Here is a 19,392-nt window from a genome sequence, read left to right as displayed (position 1 = left end):
TGGAATTCATTCTAAGAAAATGCTTATGGGGCTTCCCTGGTGGCGCAGTGGTTAAGAATCCTCCAGCCAATGCAGGGGGACACAGGTTCGAGCCCAGATCCGGGAAGATCCCACATGCCACAGAGCAACTAAGCCCATGTGCCACAACTACTGAGCCTGTGCTCTAGAGCCCGCGAGCCACAACTACTGAGCCCACATGCCACAACTACTGAAGCCCGCGCACCTAGAGCCCGTGCTCCACAACAAGAGAAGCCACCACAATGAGAAGCTTGTGCACCATAACAAAGAGTAGCCCCTGCTCGCCGCAACTACAGAAAGCCCGCATGCAGCATCAAAGACCCAATGCAGCCAAAAATAAATAATAAAATAAATACATTTATATCTATAAAAAAAGAATGCTATAAAAAAAAGAAAAAGAAAATGCTTATGGATATGAGCAAATCTATCCACACAGGATGCTCAGAGAGAAAAAATTTTAAAACAACCTAAGTGCTGAATAGCTATTGGTTGAGTAACTCACTTATAATATATCCATACAATAAAATACTATGCAGCCATAAAAAATTATTATCATAGAAGATGACATGGAGAAATGTTCACAAATTGTGAAAAGTTGCAAACCTATATGTAGCTTATAAGCCTAATTTTAAAAGGAAATAATATGTATAGATAGATTCATAGGAATGAAGGATAGAGAGAAATTTAGCTGCCTAGTTGTCTCTAAGGGGTGAGATGGCAGGTGATTTTTTATTTTTTTTGCTCACCTGTATTTTGATAATGAGCATGTATTACTTTTGTAATAAGAAAAATGTTACTATAGGCAAAAGCCACACCTCCATCTTCCTTCATCACTATGGAGTGAGCACAGTGTTCCCCAGCCTCTCTTGCTAGGTCAGAAAAGCAACTGTCCTGTGGTCAACTGTCTGGGTATGAATTTTTTGTCAAGAGGAATGTTGTTTCAAGGTGAAAGTGTTTCTAACTCACATGGGAACTTTGTGGAAGTGCAGGTCCTTTGAGCTTAGGCATTGACCGGGGGAGTAGGGGTTGGGAGTGTACTGGGTCTTTTGCTGGGTCTTTTCCACAACTCTGTCCTTGTTCTTACAGTTCTTCCTCTGCTTTGCCCCCTTCAGCTTTGTACCTCCCACCTCCTCTTTTGCTATTCCAGCTCTCTATTACTGTATCACACTCTAAGACTTAGTGGCATAAAACAAAAACAACCATTTATTTTGCTCATGAATGCACAATTTGTGCAGAGCTCAGTGAGATCTGGTCAGCTCTGCTCCATGCAGCATCAGCTGGGCTCAACACGTGTGGAGAATCTGATGGCAGGGTGGCATAGTCCTGCGGTTGACCGATTGATGCTGCCACCAACACATTTCCATGTAGGCCTCTCCGTGGGGCCGCTTAGGCTTCCTCATGGAATGGTGGTTAGGTTACTAGTCTTCTGGGGTTGCTATGGCAAAATACGTCAGACTGGCTGGCTTCAACAAAGGAAGTTTATTTTCTCACAGTTCTGGAGCCTAGAAGTCTAAGGTCAAGGTGTTGGCAGGGTTGATTTTATTCAGAGGGCTCTCTCCTTGACTCCCTCTGCGTCCTCACAACGTGTTTCTCTGTGTGTGCCCATTCCTAGTGTCCCTTTCTCTTCTTACAAGGACACCAGTCATATTAGATTAGGGCCCCATCCTGACAGCCTCATTTTACCTTATTCACCTCTTTAAAGGCCATCTCTCCAAATACAGTTATATTCTGAAGTACTTAGGACTCCAACAGATAAATTTGGAGGTGGGAGACACAATTCAGCCCATAACAAGTTCCAAGAGTGAGTAAAAAGTGGAAGCTGCCAGTTCTTTAAGAACTGGGTCTAGGACTTCCATGGTGGCACAGTGGTTGAGACTCCACGCTCCCAATGCAGGGGGCCCGGGTTTGATCCCTAGTCAGGGAACTAGATCCCACATGCATGCAGCAGCTGGGAGTTCGCATGCCACAACTGAGGAGCCCAAGTGCTGCAAGTAAGGAGCTGGCAAGCCGCAACTAAGGAGCCTGCCTGCCGCAACAAAGACCCGGTGCAACCAAATAAATAAGTAAAATATTTTAAAAAAAAAGAACTGGGTCTAAAAAGTGGCACTGCATCATTTCCTCCATGTTCTTTTAGCCAAACGGTCATAAAACCCAGATTCAAGGAAAAGGGGACATAGACCACCATCTCTGTATGGAAGGAGTATCAAAGAATTTTGGAGCTGTATTTTAAAACTACCAGTCTTGCTTTGAGTGTATTGCTGTTCTAAGCTGACCTGGAGCTAGAATCCATGGTTCGCTATTCTCTTTGTCCTGGCTCCAGATGAAAATGTGCTTTAATCCCTTAATGAAATCTGTTTGTAAAGTCCTGCTGACCTCATTTGCTGTGCTAATATCCCAGCTGCTAAAGAAGGTGTTTGAATTGAGAACTAACGGGCGTTATTTGAAAAGTATCACCATTCGCCCACTTGTTGTACCTGAATACGTAGTAGCTGTTCATCAATGGGCAGCGTCTTTACTCCATAACGTTTTTCACTATTGACTATAACTTTAAATGTACTATAAATTTTACTGGTTTTTTTATGTGTATTGTCTATTTCACCCGACCTGATGAATATCCTGCCATCCAAGACAGATCTTTGTTTTGTTCTCTAATGTATCACAAGTCCTTAAAACCATGCCCGGCCCATAATCAACACTCAGTAAGTGTATATTGAATGGATAAAAATACAAGTTGATTTTGTGCTTTGCTGTCTAACTGGTGAGCCCATTTCCCCTTCCTCCAGTATAAACAGGCTCTCCAGGAGCTTGTGCGCTGTGTGGCGCTGACGAGGATCTGCTATGGTGACTCACACTGGAAACTGGCCGAGGCGCATGTTAACCTGGCTCAGGGCTACCTCCAGCTGAAAGGTGAGTCTGCCTCAGGCTGAGGAGGATTGGCTGGTTGGTTTCTGCTCTTTTCCTCAAATTTGACTTAACTTTAGAAGGACATTCTCCTCTCTACACATTGAGAACTATTTCCTCTCACAAAGAGTCAATAAGATTTTTTAATACAATATGTAAAAAAGAGAAGGAAGATTTTAGCCCTCTGAGTTTTGTTTTTTATGATCTTAAAAGTAGTTCTTGGGAGATAATTAACTTGTTAGCTTTGAAGGCATTGTAGAAATGGCCCAGGGCGTAGAGTTGAGGCTAAAATAGGATCCATTCACATATGTATTGATGGAAAGTCTCTTGCCTATAAGTGACACCCCCCCCCCAAAAAAAAGAGGCTAAATCAAGCTGACAATAAACAAAAGGTAATTCATTGGCCCATACACTTAAAAATCCAGGGGTAAAACTTACTGTAGACTTAGCCAGATCCACGTTTTCAAACAGTGTGATCAGATTTCCGTTCCTCCGTTTTCGTACCACTTGACTCTGTTCTTCTCTGTATTGGCTCCATTCTTAGCCAAACTTTGCCCACGTGGTGGCAGCAAGGTTGCCAGCAGCTTTAGGTTTCCCTCCTCAGCATTCCCAGGAAAAAAAGAGTGTCTCTCCTCCAAAATCTCAGGGTTTGGGGATTCTTATTGGGCTGATGTGGGTTGTATGCCAAAGACAAGAAAAAGTCTGATTGGCTAGACCTGCCTTTTGGCTCCACTGGATCCTTGGGGAGAGGCTGGCATTGGCTAAATCACAAGGACTGAGTGTGCAGGGGCTGGGCATCCTCAAAAGAAAACAGGGGAAGGGAGAGTGGATGCAGAGAAGGCAAAAACATGGACTGGCAACCTAGGACAAGAGTACATCGCTGTACTCCGTTTCTTCAATTGAAAAGTGATGATAATGAGATGATATGATGGCACTGACTTCCCAGGATTGGCCCAGTGAATAAATAAACAAACAGAAGGGAAAAACACCACAATGCTAAGCACACAATTGCCACCCAATAAATTTAGCCAAATCTGATTATAGATTGCTCCTACCTGTTAGATCAAAGACTATTAGAGGGGCTTCCCTGGTGGCACAGTGGTTGAGAGTCTGCCTGCCAATGCAGGGGACACGGGTTCGTGCCCTGGTCTGGGAGGATCCCACATGCCGCAGAGCAACTAGGTCCATTTGCCACAACTACTGAGCCTGCGCAACTAGAGCCTGTGCTCTGCAACAAGAGAGGCCGCGACAGTGAGAGGCCCGTGCACCGTGATGAAGAGTGGCCCCCGCTCGCCACAACTAGAGAAAGCCCATGCACAGAAACGAAGACCCAGCACAGCCAAAAAATAAATATAAATAAATAAATAAATAAAAATTAAAAAAAAAAAGACTATTAGAGCCAGAGGGGACGTTGGAGATCATCTAGTTCAAACCATACCCTTATACCCACTATTTTCTAGATTCAGAGGAAACAACTATTTTGAATTGAAACAGCTTGCCTCAGGTCACACTGTTAATAGATAGCTGATCTGAGACTCAGACCTAGGATTTTGGTTGCCAGTACCAGTGTCCTAGCATCAGGGATTTTTTTTTAACGATGTTTTTCTTCTACAGTCTGCTACCTTTCTGCATTATAGTCTTTCTTTCTCAATTTAAAGTAAAAGCAGTATCTACTATTTATTAAGGTCTTATTGAGTGCCAGGCACCATGCTATTTTCCATGTATAATTTCCTTCAATCTTCACTACAGTGCTATGAGGTGGGTAATGTTATTATCCCTGTCTACAGTCGAGGAAGCTGGGGCCAACATTTCAGGTAAGTGGTGGAGCAGGGAATTCACTCTGAGCAGTCTGATTTCAGAGCTAGTGTTCTTGAACCTCAACCCATGCTGCCTCTTGTAGATTGAGTTCAAGTTTCTTGAGGAAATGGACCAGAATTCATCATGTCTTTTATAATGTTCCATACATTATTGGCACTAATAAATTTCTGGTAGGTTGATTGTGTACTTTTAAAAAAAACAAGACAAAATTCTGTAAGTGTTCCTATAGGAATAGCATACCCTGGATTTTCTCCCTCAGAAAATATATTCTGTTTTATAGACATAGGAACAGAATGAATTTCATAATTTGACAGCTCTTTTTAGAGATTTGAGATACAATTCCATGTAATGAAGAACGTAAGACCAGGAGTATTAGGATGTGGGTGGAAGGGTGTGTCATTGTGGGGAAGAAGATGGGGATATGGGAAAATGAAAAAACCTGAGACCTAAATAGTGATCCTCAGTGTCACCTTTACCACAAATGAATACGCCAATGGAAGAACGCTGGAACCCACCGGGAATTAGTTCTTGGTAGTAACTGTTCTTAAACTTCATTTGATTCATCTCAGTCTATTACCACATAGAAATAAGAGATTGTAGCACATCAGCCCCTTACCTCACTGGAATTGTTTGGCAGTTTTTATAGATATCATCATATTTGTATTATGTTAAAATAACTCTCTAAAGTTATGATTATGGATGGGTGAGCAGAAGATTCAGAATTTTTAGTATTTCATTAAGATTGCTGTCACAAAGCCAGGATTAAAATTCATGAATATTTTATTTCCTTCCCAGAATGCTGTAGTCTTTGTATTCCATTTGTTTTTTTATAATTATTCATAACATTTTACGTCTGATATTGGTGAAGTTTCAAAGCTGTTCAATTCCTGCTCATTCTGATTATTTCTAAAAAGACCATTGTGGGAAAATTTTTTTATCTTGAGTCCTAGGTGTGAAACACTTCTTTGTTTCTTATAGTCATGATCGTATTTCATGCTGTCCCGATATATCTCCATGTGCCACTTGATGATATATGAAGGAGACCTCATCAGATTCCCTGGCCAGAGATAACTATATTCCTGTCCAGCTGAAATGAAAGAGAAACTGAGACTTCTTTTTCTTTGTCCACAGGACTGTCACTGCAAGCAAAACAACATGCAGAAAAAGCCAAAGAAATCCTCACCAACTCCATTGTGCATCCCTACAATGACAATACAGATGTTTTCAAGTGTTCGGTTGAGTTATTCCATACCATGGGGAGAGCCTTACTCTCCCTTCAAAAGTATCCTTTTGCCTCTAATCTTTACAAATAGAAATACCGTTCATAATGCTTATAGTTAATTTTTAAGGCCAAATCAAAAGATGACAGGTGACTCAGGAAGGGTGATGGGAAGTATGAGAGCCAAGGATATCCAGGAACTAGGGCCCCAGAATGTAGCACCAAGTGTAAAGTTTCCTAAACACAGCTCAGGTTTAAGGAAGCTTCAGAGAATTTGACAAAAGCAGAGAGACTTTCAAAAGAGCTGCTGCAATGTGGAAGGATTATAAAGGAAGAATGGATAGAAATTCAAACGCAGATCAAATTGTCATTTGCACAGTAAGTTTTCAGTTTAGGACTTTTTGTATACGTGATTCCTGGAGGTTCTTTGCCAGAAGACTCTGTCTTCAGGCAGGAGGAGCTTCTGCATGGTGCTGTGTCGGTGGCTTCTCCATGGCCATTGTCCAGAATTAAAAGAGGAGGACGACAGTCACATCAGAGCAGCCACAACCAAGGCATGTACGTCAATGGCACTCTTCACTAAATGTGTAGTGCTCTCATACCCACCCCGGGTCCTAGAGTCCTGATGTCATTCTCTTGACTTTTATTTCTTGCCTTCTCTCCTTGCCCCTATCCTCCCGCCCTTGTTTCCTTCCCTCCCCTCCCCACACCCCCATCTTCCTTTTTTCCCCTACTGTTCTAGTCTAAAATATTTCAATACATTGATTTTACGATTAGGGACTCAAAGGAGAAAGATCTTAGAGATATCTGAATCCACGAGAATGAGAAGATTGTTCCTTGTTCTCCCTACCCCCAACCCACACTCACCAAATAAATCCAGGTGGAAGAGATATAGTGGCTGGAGCCTGAGGGAGAAGGGGCCTTGGTTAGTCAGCACATTTATCCCTCTCCAAAGGCCAACTCCAAGCCAATTCCCCAGAGCAGTGGGGTGACAGAGAATGTACCCACTCTTTGGAAGGATGTGTTTGTGGGAGGAAGAGGGCAGAGAAAGGTCTATTCTAGAAGAGGCAGAGAATCCCCAGCAGACCTACGCGGCAGCCTTTAACCAAGCCTGGAAGAATTCAGTGTAAATTAATAATCAGACTATACATATAGGTTGATTCCCAAGAGAACTCAGGGACCCAATGGACTCATTTTAAGAAGGAAAGGGCCCTGAAGGAGCACACCTAATGCTTCCATATGAATGGGTGCTGGGAAGGACTAACTTTGACTCATGCTTTTAAAGATATTTTTGTGATCATAAGTCCACTCTTGTTAATTTGTTTATTTGGGAGTGTTTTTGGATATGAAGTGCAGAGAATTCATCAGTCCATGCAAACCTTTGGTACACTTTTTTTTTTTAACATTTTAAAAAAGTAATTAATCTATTTATTTTTGGCTAAGTTGGGTCTTCGTTGTTGCGCGTGGGCTTTCTCTAGTTGAGGGAAGGGTGGGGGACTACTCTTCATTGTGGTGCGCGGGCTTCTCATTGAGGTGGCTTCTCTTGTCGCAGAGCACGGGCTCTAGGCACGTGGGCTTCAGTAGTTGTGGCACGAGCGCTCAGTAGTTGTGGCACGAGGGCTCAGTAGTTGTGGCTTGCAGGCTCTAGAGCGCAGGCTCAGTAGTTGTGGTGCACGGGCTTACTTGCTCCGCGGTATGTGGGATCTCCCCGGACCAGGGCTCGAACCCATGTCCCCTGCACTGGCAGGCGGATTCTTAACCACTGCGCCACCAGGAAAGTCCCTGATATGCTTTTTTAAATTGATTTTTTCCTTCCATCTCTGATCCTTACTCTCATTCTGTCACATACAGATCATAGATAACCTTTTTAAACAATGATTTATGTCTTTAAATATGTTTCTCTGAATAATAAATAGCATTGTTTTCTGTATTTATATGTTTTAGGTTTATATAAATTTGCAGTATGTGTCTCACTCTGTTTCTCACTTTTGTCCACTCAGCACTGTTTTTAGTTGTTGCTGCTGGCTGCTTTGTTGTGCTCCATAGAATGCATCTGCCATCCTGTGCTTGTCTGTCCTCCTAGCAGTGGGCATTCAGCTCATCCCCAGTTCCCAGCTCCCACAATGGTGCTGCCATGAACATCCTTGTGCAGCTCCACTTAGGAGGCTCAGAGAGACTTTTCTGAGTTTATACTCTAAGGGTAGGATTGCATGGTCACAGGGTACACTCATACTTCAAGTTCACCACACACTGGCCAATTGCTACACCCATCTGCATTCCCACTTGTGGGGCACGTGGGTTCCTGTTTTCTCACATCCCCAACAATGTTTGTCATTGTTGGTCTTTCTAACCTTTGCCACTTTGATGCATATATGTACTATTTAATTACTTTTCAATTTACTTATGTTTCTCTTATTAGTGAGTTTGAGTACCTCTTCATATACTGCTTAGCCATTGGATTCCCCTTCTGTGAATAGCCTGTTAGCATTCTTTCTCATTTTTCTTTTGGGGTTTCCTGTGCTTTTCTTATTGATAATTGAGATTTTCTTATATATTATAAATTAGCAATATTACAAATATTTTCTTATATCTATCACTCATTTATTAATTTTGTCTATGGTGTTCTTCATGGCATGGAACTTAATTTTTCTAGAGTCAAATCCATTAATTTTAACCTTATGATTTATGCTTTGAGAGTTTCCCACCCAAATATTAAAGATATTCTCCAAAATGTCCATGTGAGTCTTGCTTTAACCTATCCCACATGTTTTAACATGTAGCACTATCACTCACATAACTTAGTTTATAAATTACTCTTTAATCCAGATATTATTCAAATGATATGTGTTCTAGTTTGCATATATATGGGATTCTTTCAAGATATTCTGATTTTTAATTTTACTTCATTGTGGGCAGAAACATATTTGTATAGTATCAACTCTCTGAAATTTACTGAAGCTTCCTTTGTGACCTAGTCCATAGTCAATTTTTGTGAATGTTCCAAGTATGCTACAAAAGGAAATTGTATTCTTTACCTGTTGTGTTTAAGGTTCTAATAAATCTGTATTAGGGTAACTTTATTAATTCTGTTACTCAGATTTATATATATTTTTACCTTTTGCCAATTTGATACATTAGCTTTTAAGGTAAGTGTGCTTAAATTTCGAACTATAATTATTGATCCATTTGTAGCTTCCCATGATTCTGCCAGTCATTTTTTTATATATTCTGATATATTCTGTTGGGTGGCAGTAGAATTAAACAGCCTGTCTTCTTAATCTGTTATTTTATTTGTGAGTATATATTGTTCTTCTTTGTCCCCTATGTCTGTATCTATTTTGCCTGATATTAAAATTGATATTTTAGCTCTCTTGGTAACAATTTTCCTATAATACCTTTTTCCATCTCTTAATTTTCAATCTTCATTTTTTTTGTTTTAATTACTGATATATTTGAGTTTTTAAATTTCCTTTTGTCCTACCAGTTTTATGTTCCTTGCTTTCTTCTTTCTTGCCTTCCTTTAGTTTAGTCAAATATTTTTGTCATCCCTTTCCCTATCTATTAACTGGTAAGTTATACATTATTTTATTTTTCTTCTAGTGATTACCATAGAATATGTCGCTTGTATCCCTGACCTATTACACTCTAATGCAATTAGCCAATTAACCACTTTCTGGACAATGTAAGGGACTTTGAGTATGTTAATTCTCTCTTCCCTTCTGCTTGATGCTATATTGTATTATACTTAAATCACCATATGTTTCATACCACAGACAAGAAGAAAGAGGAAGAAGATATTTGTAATACATATAATTGACAAAGGGCTCATGTCTAGAATCTGTAAAGAACTCCTATATATCAATGAAACAAAGACAAACAACTGAATAGAAAAGTGGACAAGAGACTTTTTTTTTTTTTTTTGGCCGGGCCCTGTGGCTTGCAGGATCTTAGTTCCCCAGCTAGGGATTGAATCATGGCAGTGAAAGTGTCAAGTCCTAACCACTGGACTGCCAGGGAACTCCCTGGCAAGAGACTTTTCACAAGAAAGGATACCCACATAACTAAAAAGATATTAAATGACATTCTTCTCATCAGTCACCAGGGAAATGAAAATTAAAGTCATAGGATACTACTACATTTCCACTAATATTGCTAAAATTTTTAAAAGCCTAATAACATCAAGTTGGCAAGTATATAGTGCTCTCATATGTGGTTGTTTAGAATATATTTGGTATAACTACTTTAGAAAACTGGCATTATTACTAAGTTTAAATGTTTGAATACCCTATGACACAGCAGTATCACTCCCAAATATACACCCAAAAGAAATGCATACATATGTTCACCAAAAGACACAGCCAAGAACGTCCAAAGCTACATGTTATTTGTAATAGCCAAGGACTGGAAACAATCCAAATGTTCATCAGCAGTAGAGTAGATAAATTGTGATCTGTTCATACAAAGAAAATGATGAAACAACTCCTATGCTTAACATGACGGATGACTCCCACAAACATAATGTTTGTGAAAGAAGCCAGACTAAAAAGAATTCATACTGTATGATTCCGTTTATGTAACAGAGGAGGAAGGGAATAGTGACTGGGAGGGCCTACCAGTCCAGAATTTCTTCCTGCCCAGAAGTAGGTATTCTTCTTATATTGTAAAACAGAAAATATAAAGATATGAGGTCCAAGATATGATATTTGTTGCATATGTTGTGACCTGATGTTATAAGTACTTAATGTTGAGCACTTGCTGCAAAATTGAGTAAATTATCCTCTGCCAAAATCCACCCCTCCTGAGTGCTTTCCAAATTATCAGTACCAAACCTTGTCAGCAGATGGCGGGCATTGTACGCATATGTGCTGAATACCCAACAAGAATTTAAGTTAATGTTCCAAGCTGTCCTACAGTTTTGTGTTTAAGGGAGCTGTTTTAAACTTCACTGCTTCTTTTCGTCCTGATTCTTCACTGTAAGATATTCATTGGAACATGCATGTTTAAACTGCATGGTTTTCATGCAATCACTTTGTTTCCTCAGTGAAGTGTGAATATTTTGTCCAAACTGATCTGCTTTAGAAAGTAACAAGGCTTTGGTTTTGTACATTTCTACAAATATGCTCACAACCACAAGGGCTTTTTCTTTTGCCCGGTCTTGGAAGTGGAAGACCAGGATAATTTCTTAGGCAGCTGTCACGGGATTTGTGTTTCTCTTAAAAGGGTATCTTTCAGTGCATCCTCTTCCTCCTCCTGCCTCGCCTTTTATGGTGCCCATCAGGCTAGGACAGTTCTCTTCTCCTTGGGCTGACAGATAAGGGCTGCAGGGTGACTCACGCTCCGTGCCTTCCATCCCTAACTGTGGCCTGAACCTTCATTGCTTCTACCTGCCTTTCTCTGTTCCAGCACTACTTCATTCAGTAATTATTTATTAACTTTGGAGAGTGAATACAAATCTTGTGTTCCCATGTGTGCAGTTGTTTTTTCAAATGGGGCCAAGGTAGTAACTAGTGAAAGCAAGCAAATTTTTTCCAGTGTTAAGGATTATTTTCTATCCTGGTTACTGGTAGATAGATTCCCCAGAGACAGATAGTGTCTTTATAAAGGCAGGAGTACACCATTGTGCATACACACACACACACACACACACACACACACACACACACACACACACAACACACACCCCTTTTAAAATAATCTTTCTATGTGGAATGATGGTTATGGCCTATTGAGACTGCTGCTCTGGAACATGTGACCTGTCCTCAGCTTTCTCTGTGACTGCTTGATTTGTCATCTTTGGAGTCCTCCACAGCTTACCCAGAGAGCACTTTGCCTGGCCTTGCTTGCTATGCTGAACTAGCTCTCAAGTGTGCCTGTGATAAGTAAACGCTCCTCAGAGCATCAACAGGACACCTTCCAGGTATCTCTAAGGTATGTGACATGATATATTTGACAATATGGCCTTAGAATCAGGTCGCTCTTGGTTCGTGTCAGCATCCATTCAACCTTCCCAACTGAAGGACCCTGGGCAAGTCCTTCCTTCTCGTCTCCTGTTGAGGTGGGAATGATCAGCCCCCAGAGGGTTGCTGTGGTGATGAAATGAACCCTACATTAAAGCATCTGGGTATGTGGTAGGCCTAAAAAAGTAGCTATTATTATTGCTACTGTCTAATTGAGCATTTTCCTTTCTGCCATTTCATCCTAGAAATGATTTGATTTTAAAGCATGTAGTACCGACATCACAGAATAAGATACTGTACTTCAAGACTGCCCCTGTCTTGCTATTCTTTCCTGTACTTTTTTTTCCTATGACTTGAGAAAGCTGTTTTGTTTCATTTTGTTTTTTTGTCTTCGCTCTTACGAACCACCTAAGCTAAAAATCAGATATGTATATATCTGTATGTAGATATGTGTATATACATATACACATGTATATGTTTTAAGCTCGAGTTTGTTTCGTTGTCTTGCTTTCTCTAGATTCATTATAGTCACAAGATTTGGAAAATGATTCTAACACAAGTTTTCCAGAGAGGAAAGAACATGGGAGAGGTTTCTCTCTTAGCCAGTACTTCCTGGGAGGGGGTAGAAGATAATGGAGAAAATAGTGGCAAGGGGGGCAGTGTCTATATCTACCTGCCATCACCTCATTAGGATGGTGGAATTCTACTTAGTTCCACATGTTTCCCAGAATACATTCCCAAGGCTTTTATTGTGAATTTTTGATACTTTGGTAAATAGCCTTTGCTTTTACCATTGTCCTCCCTTAATTGGTCCAGTCAATAACCTCCAAATCTAGCTTTTGCTTGCTCTACTCAGCTTTTATTTTTTTAGTTCATGCCATCACCTAGAGATGTGTTTCTTTTTTTTGGCTGTGTTGGGTTTTTGTTGCTGCTTTTGGGCTTTCTCTAGTTGCAGCGAGCAGGGGCTACTCTTTGTTGTGGTGCGTGGGCCTCTCACTGTGGTGGCTTCTCTTGTTGTGGAGCATGGGCTCTAAGCACATGGGCTTCAGTAGTTGTGGCACATGGGCTTAGTTGCTCCACCGCGGCATGTGGGATCTTCCTGGACCAGGGCTCAAACCCATGTCCCCTGCATTGGCAAGTGGATTCTTAACCACTGCCCCACCAGGGAAGTCCCAGTGTTTCTTTAAAGAATCACTTTCTCTGCACTTATCTTTTGGGCATAAAGGCTCTGACAAATGCTCATGTGCTCAAAACCCTCCTTCTCCCTTTCCTACTTCCAGGAAACACCCCACTGCTCTCCAGAGGAGATATGTCTCCTGTCAGTTCCTCCCATTCAATGCTATGTGCTTAGAATGTTTTATGCTTATTTAACAAAGAAGGAAATAATTTGATTTTTCCTGGCACTCTTCATCATCCTGTATTCCTGCGATTGAAGAGACTCTCTTACTTTATACAAAATCTGTTTTTTTTAATCATTTTTTTAAATGTGGGGAAGCAGAAAAACACATGGCACAGATTACTTTCATATACTTTATCTACTTTCTATTATTTGAATCCTCTAAAGCTTTACTATTTTTATTTTTGTTGAAGTATAGCTGATTTACGATATTATATTAGTTTCAGGTGGACTGAAACTAATTTCATAGTGATTCAATATTTTTATAGATTGTACTTCATTTTAAGTTATCACAAAATAATGGCTAAATTTCCCTGTGCTGTACAATATATCCTTGTTGCTTATCTACTTTACACTTAGTAGTTTGTACCTCTTAATCCCCTACTCCTATCTTGTCCCTCCCCCCATCCCTCTCCACACTGGTAACCACTAGTTTGTTCTTTATATCTGTGAGTCTGTTTCTGTTTTGTTATATTCATTCGATTCTTTTACTTTTTAGATTCCACTTATAAGTGATAGCATAGAGAGTATTTGTCTTTTGTCTTGCTCTGTCTGACTTATTTCACTAAGCATAATAATCTCTAGGTCCATTCATGTTATTGCAAATGGCAGAATTTCATTCTTTTTATGGCTGAGTACTATTCCATTGTGTGTGTGCGCACACGTATATATTGGGTTGGCCAAAAAGTTCATTCATGTTTTTTTGTAAGATGTTATAGAAAAATCCAAACAAACTTTTGGCCAACCCAATATATATGTATCACATCTTCTTTATCCATTCATCTGTTGATGGGCACTTAGGTTGCTTCTATATCTTGGCTATTGTAAATAATGCTGCTATGAACATTGGGGTGCATGTATCTTTTCAAATTAGTGTTTTCATTTTCTTCAAATAGCTTTACTATTTTAGAGCACTGCATTTTGGTCTTCCCCTTTTCTAATACTCTATCTGTATAATATACATTTCCCTTAAACAACTGCACTTAATAATAATGATTTTAAACAACCACACTAGCTAGCAATTCTTGATCACCTTCTGGTCTGGCTCTTGCTAAGTGCTTTGCAGACCTCATCTCACCATTTAATCTGCAGTCCTCCCTGTGATGTATGTACCCTTCATATTCCCATTTTCAAATGAAGAAAACCGAAGCTGAGAGAAGTGAGGTCATTTCCCAGGGTCATAAAGCTGGGAAGTAGCAGAGCAGAGCCAGGTCTGCATCCAACCCTGGTGTCCACACTCCTCACCACAGCACAGATCCCATTCACTAGCACAGAATGGAAACCTGACAATGCCCTCTACAGAGCACAGCTTTTACCTATATGTGCCAGATGGTAAAGAGAGACCCAGATGTAAACCTTTTCTCCTTTTGACTCTAGAAAATCCTAATTTTCCTCTTCCAAGATTGATTTTTCATCAGATTTCCATAATCAGCAATGGTCCCACAAGGCTTCTGCTGTTCACTGGTGCTCAATATTCTTGCCAAATTCCTGAGCTTTTAAAAGGAAACCCTCTATTGCCTTAGTAATACCAGAGGAGATTGCACTTGTTTGTTGCAGGTTAAAACAAGTCTCCATCCCTGTGGGATCTTCTGAAACTCATCTGAGATGAGATAGTGTCTTGTCATGTGCTCTGTAGAATTACTGCAGATGTATTTTCATTCAATGAAATACGCTGTGGTTTAAGTTGTGGACCTGCCAAATCAACATACTGCCACATTTTGTTGTTCAGAATTCTCTATCTTTTCATCTGTCCAGTGTGTTTCCCAAAGCCACCCAAACACATTATGGGCCCACTAGATAATAAATCCTCAAAGCATCCCTGGCAGGTAGATAGGAAAGGAAAGGAGAGAATGTTGCCCTCCCACACATTACTTATGAGCAAATAGAGACAGACAAGATTGCCTGAAATTGACTGATGGCTTTAAATGAGTTGGAAATGGAGGTAAGACTATAATTTAGTTATTTCGTGATGTAGTACTCCCCCAGTTCCTTTTTTATTAAACATATTGTGAAGCTAAAGTAATTTTATTTTCTATTTTGTCTTTTCTTTTATGTGAGCAGTGTACCCTCAATGAGCTCCAGAATGCTCATTGTAGATTACATTAGCTTGATAGCCTTCATTTCTGGCTGGTTAGTGCCAGGACCCTGGAATAGCATGCAACGACAACTTCAAAGGGTGAGAGTAGAAAGTGCCACATTCTCTGCACACGCTAAACAACTGAGTGTTGTATTTGTTCATCTTTTTAACCAAATATCTCAGGCATATAAAGCTAAAGATATTGTTACGCGAATACTCAAGTACACACTTCCAAGCTTCAAAATAGAATATTTCAGATAAGTGGAAGGCTGTTTATGCGTTCTTCTCAATCTCTTTTCTTCTCCCCATGTTACAGGCAATTGTGATGTTGAATTTAGTGTTTTTCATTCCTCTGAATCTATACATGTATAGCCATAAAAAATATACAGTATTATTTTTCATTTTTTTACTTCATATGTATGTTTCCTTCTGTACCTTGCTTTTATCCCCCCATTACTTTTCTATTTTTGAGATGTATCCACGTCAGTTGATACACATAGTGCTAGTCTCTTCATTTTAAACCTCCATATTATGTTTAATCCATGTAACTTTCCTCTAATTTAATTATACATTCTGAGGGTGAACACATAAATTGCTTCCAGTTTTTCACTATTATAAACACTATTTCCATGATCATTTTTGTACATGTCTTTATGGGCATATGTGCAAGATTATCTCTGAGGTATATGCCCAGGAGTGGAATTGCTTAATTGACAAGTATCCACATCATCAACTTTACTGGGTTTGCTTTCCACCAGTTTATACTCTCACCAGCAGTAATTCCCATTACTCCATGTCCTCGTCAATACTTGATATTGTCAGACTTTTTATGTTTGCCAATCATATAGTTTCTTTAATTGCATTTCCCTGCTAATGAGGTTTGACATCTTTTCATACATCTGCTGGACATTTGGAATTTCTGTTCTGTGAAATGTCTGTTCCTTTCTTTTACTCATTTTTTTAACTGGGCTATTTGCATTTTTCTTATTAACTTGTAGACATTCTTCATATTTCTGATGACAAGTTATTTGCTGGTTACATATATTGTATGTACTCCCAATGTGTAATTTGCCTTCTCACTTTCTTTATGATGAATTTTGATGCACAGGAGTTTTTATTTTTAATGTGACCAAATTTACCTACTTCTTTCATTCTGATTTGTACTTTTTTATCTTATTTAAGAAGTCCTTCCCTACCCCAAAGTCATGGAGTTAATTTTCCTTATATTTTCCCTCAAACGTATCAAAGTTTTGCTTTTTAAATTTAGGCCTCTAAAAGTCACTTGGAACTTTTGTGTACATAGTGTGAGGGATCTAATTTTTTCCCTTTGGATAACTTAAGTGAGGAGGTAAATAGTTTTACCTACAGGTGAAAGAAGGACTCACAGTCTGAAGAATTCTATAGGGTTTGAAATGTGAGACCAATGATAGGTTGACAAAAATCTTTTAAACTTAGAGAGTTCAGAAATGGCAACAGGTCACCTTCATGTGTGACTGCATCCCTTCAGGGCTGGGCATCCTGCTAACAGCTTGTTGGATGTCATTGGATTCATGAGGTCTGTGCCCTCATGTAGACATGCTTGTAGCAAGGGCAAAACTATGGTCAATGAAAGCCATGTGTTTGTTCCTGCTGAAATTGCCTCCTTCCAGGTCTCCTTCTCAGCAGATACTCAAATTAAATTTCCAGGCAGTGAAGTAATGGAAAGTTACCACTTGGACTTGACTACAATGTGATTTATAAAAGAAAAATTGGTACTTCCATATCTAACTAGCTGCCCTGGGTGAGTACACCCAGTGTTCATCTATTAGGGTGCTGATGAAAGGAAAATCTCTGAGCCTGGAGTCTGCCAGTAAGAGTGATTTAAACAACAGAAAGTTATTCTGAGATGAACATGTGGGTGGCGATGGTTCCTTCTGGGGACTGTGAGGTGTTCCATGCCTCTCTGCTAACTTCCAGATGTGTACTGGCAACCTTTGGTGTTCCTTGTCTTACAGATGCATCACACCAATCTCTGCCTTTGTGTTCACGTGGCATTGTCCCTGTGCCTCTGTGTCCAAATATCTCCTTTTTATAAGGATACCAGTCATACTGTCCAGTATGACATTTTCTTAATATAACTAATTATGTCTTCAACGATGCTATTTCCAAATAAAGTCACATTTTGAGGTACTGAGGGTGAGGACTTCATATGAATTTGGGATGGGGGGACACAATTCAAACCCTAATAGGTTCTTACAAAGTTTCTTTTATTCCGCCTTTTATAAAATTTCAATAATTTCTCCAGCCCTTAATTAGAGCAACAGTCTAATATTTTTGCAACTAAATCAATGTGAAAATACGTTCCTTTCTTGAAGATTTTTTCCCTAAAATTTTTTCCAAAATCTGTGAAAATCAAGGTATGAACTATAGCCTCAAAGTCTCTAAGTCAGTGGATCTGCAGGTTGTTTCTTCTGTCTTCCCTCCTCACCTCACCCTTCCTCCTTCCATAGACAGCAGGCACCCACTGTGTGTCAGACACTGCAGGGTGCTGGCAATGTCAAGATGAATGCGGCAGCCTTGGACTCTGCTTTCTCAGAGTCATGCACTAAAGGGATTGGTGCCAAGTCCCCAGGCACTTATAATTCAATGTGAGAGATGTATCCTGAATGGGGAGGTTCACAGTTCTGTGGGAGCACAGTCAGGTGTTCACAGAGTCGCCCAACCCAGCCTGGGATGTCAGGGAACAGAGCCAGCACTAGGATGAGAGAGCCAGGTGCCCAGACCACACCATTTAAGAGGCGCTCACACTTGGATGCCAACCCTGCACCTGCCCAACGCTGAGAGTGATCACCTCCTTAAATGGTGTGTCCTAGGTGTCTCAACGGTCTCACTCTAGTCCTGGCCCTGGCAGGGAAAGCTACGTAAAGGAGGAGACAGCTAAGCTAAAACTGGAAAAGGAATGATAGAAAGATGAATGGCAGTTTTCCAGGTAGAGATGGAATAAAGAACATTCCAGATAGAAGGACCAGCAAAGACCCAGAGAGAAGGTAGGCATGACACAACTGGGGGGCTGAAAGAGAACTGGCATCAGGGGAGCCAAATGGGAAGGTTTAGATGACTCCCATGAGTCATCTGAACTCACCAAGTCGAGGGAAACTAGAGTCCCAGCAGAGCCACTGCCACCTATGCGCCATGTTTTTACACAACTGGGTGAGTGAACGGAGCCTTCGTGAGAATTAAAAAAAAAAGTCTCCTTTTCTCCAGGTGGACACAGGCTTGTATCCAAGCACACGGCTCAGTCAGCAGAGCCTGGGCTGGATTGAAACTCCCACTTGCCCCCTTGGGCAGGTTTCCATCAGGATTTAGGCAGAGGAAGGTGCAGGAGTCTGTGGGTGCAGAGTCGGACCCTGAAGACAAGAATTTGAGGCCCTTAGTGTTGGATCAGAACTCCAAAACCAACCCCAGATGGCCTGGTGTGCTTCACTCAGCTCTGAGCTGGAGGATTGGCCTTTCTGTTCCAACCCCATGTTGTCACATCGTGAATTCTGCTACTCTGGGAGTTGGGAGCTATATTGAATTTATTTTTCTTTTATAGCTCACAGATCCTCAGGCTAATTTCCTTAACCACAGCTTAGTGGCTTGAATTGATCAGCCGAAGGGAAAAGACTGGATTTATCACCTATTTCTAGATTCTTCTGCATCTGGGATCATGATATGGAATATATTAACATATTTAAACTTACAGTATAATTGATTTACCAGAATATTCCATTAAAAATATTTTTGTATGGCTTTTCTCTCTATGAATTTACTGTTTCTCGTTAAGATTATACTTTTCATAGACCTAGGCATTCCCCTGGAAACCTCCAGGACTTAAAGCTCCTCAGGAGGCATGCCAACAGCTTTGGAAGGTTAGAGAGAGACCAGTAGCTCAGTGTCCAAGCCTGATTTATGGCATCCCCTTGGGAATGCCCACTCTGTTGAGTGTCAGGTGCAGCAAGACCCGCAGCATTCTCTGTTCTCCTAA

At 40.4% G+C, this 19,392-nt stretch overlaps 1 protein-coding gene across 4 annotated transcripts in view; it reads left to right on the top strand.

The window, feature by feature from the left end:
- TTC23 (tetratricopeptide repeat domain 23) overlaps positions 1–19,392 on the top strand; it is a 112,213-nt gene that overhangs the window by 40,076 nt on the left and 52,745 nt on the right. For all 4 annotated transcript variants that reach the window (XM_060293896.1, XM_030873145.3, XM_030873142.3 and 1 more), the window contains 3 exons: positions 2,802–2,925; positions 5,869–6,019; positions 6,209–6,334. In XM_060293896.1, the coding sequence (XP_060149879.1) occupies positions 2,802–2,925; positions 5,869–6,019; positions 6,209–6,334 (401 nt within the window). The remainder of the gene's footprint in view (positions 1–2,801; positions 2,926–5,868; positions 6,020–6,208; positions 6,335–19,392) is intronic.

This window comes from Globicephala melas, chromosome 2, assembly GCF_963455315.2.
Source record: "Globicephala melas chromosome 2, mGloMel1.2, whole genome shotgun sequence".
NCBI classification, from domain to species: Eukaryota; Metazoa; Chordata; class Mammalia; order Artiodactyla; family Delphinidae; genus Globicephala; species Globicephala melas.
This window is presented reverse-complemented; position numbering and strand designations above follow the sequence as displayed.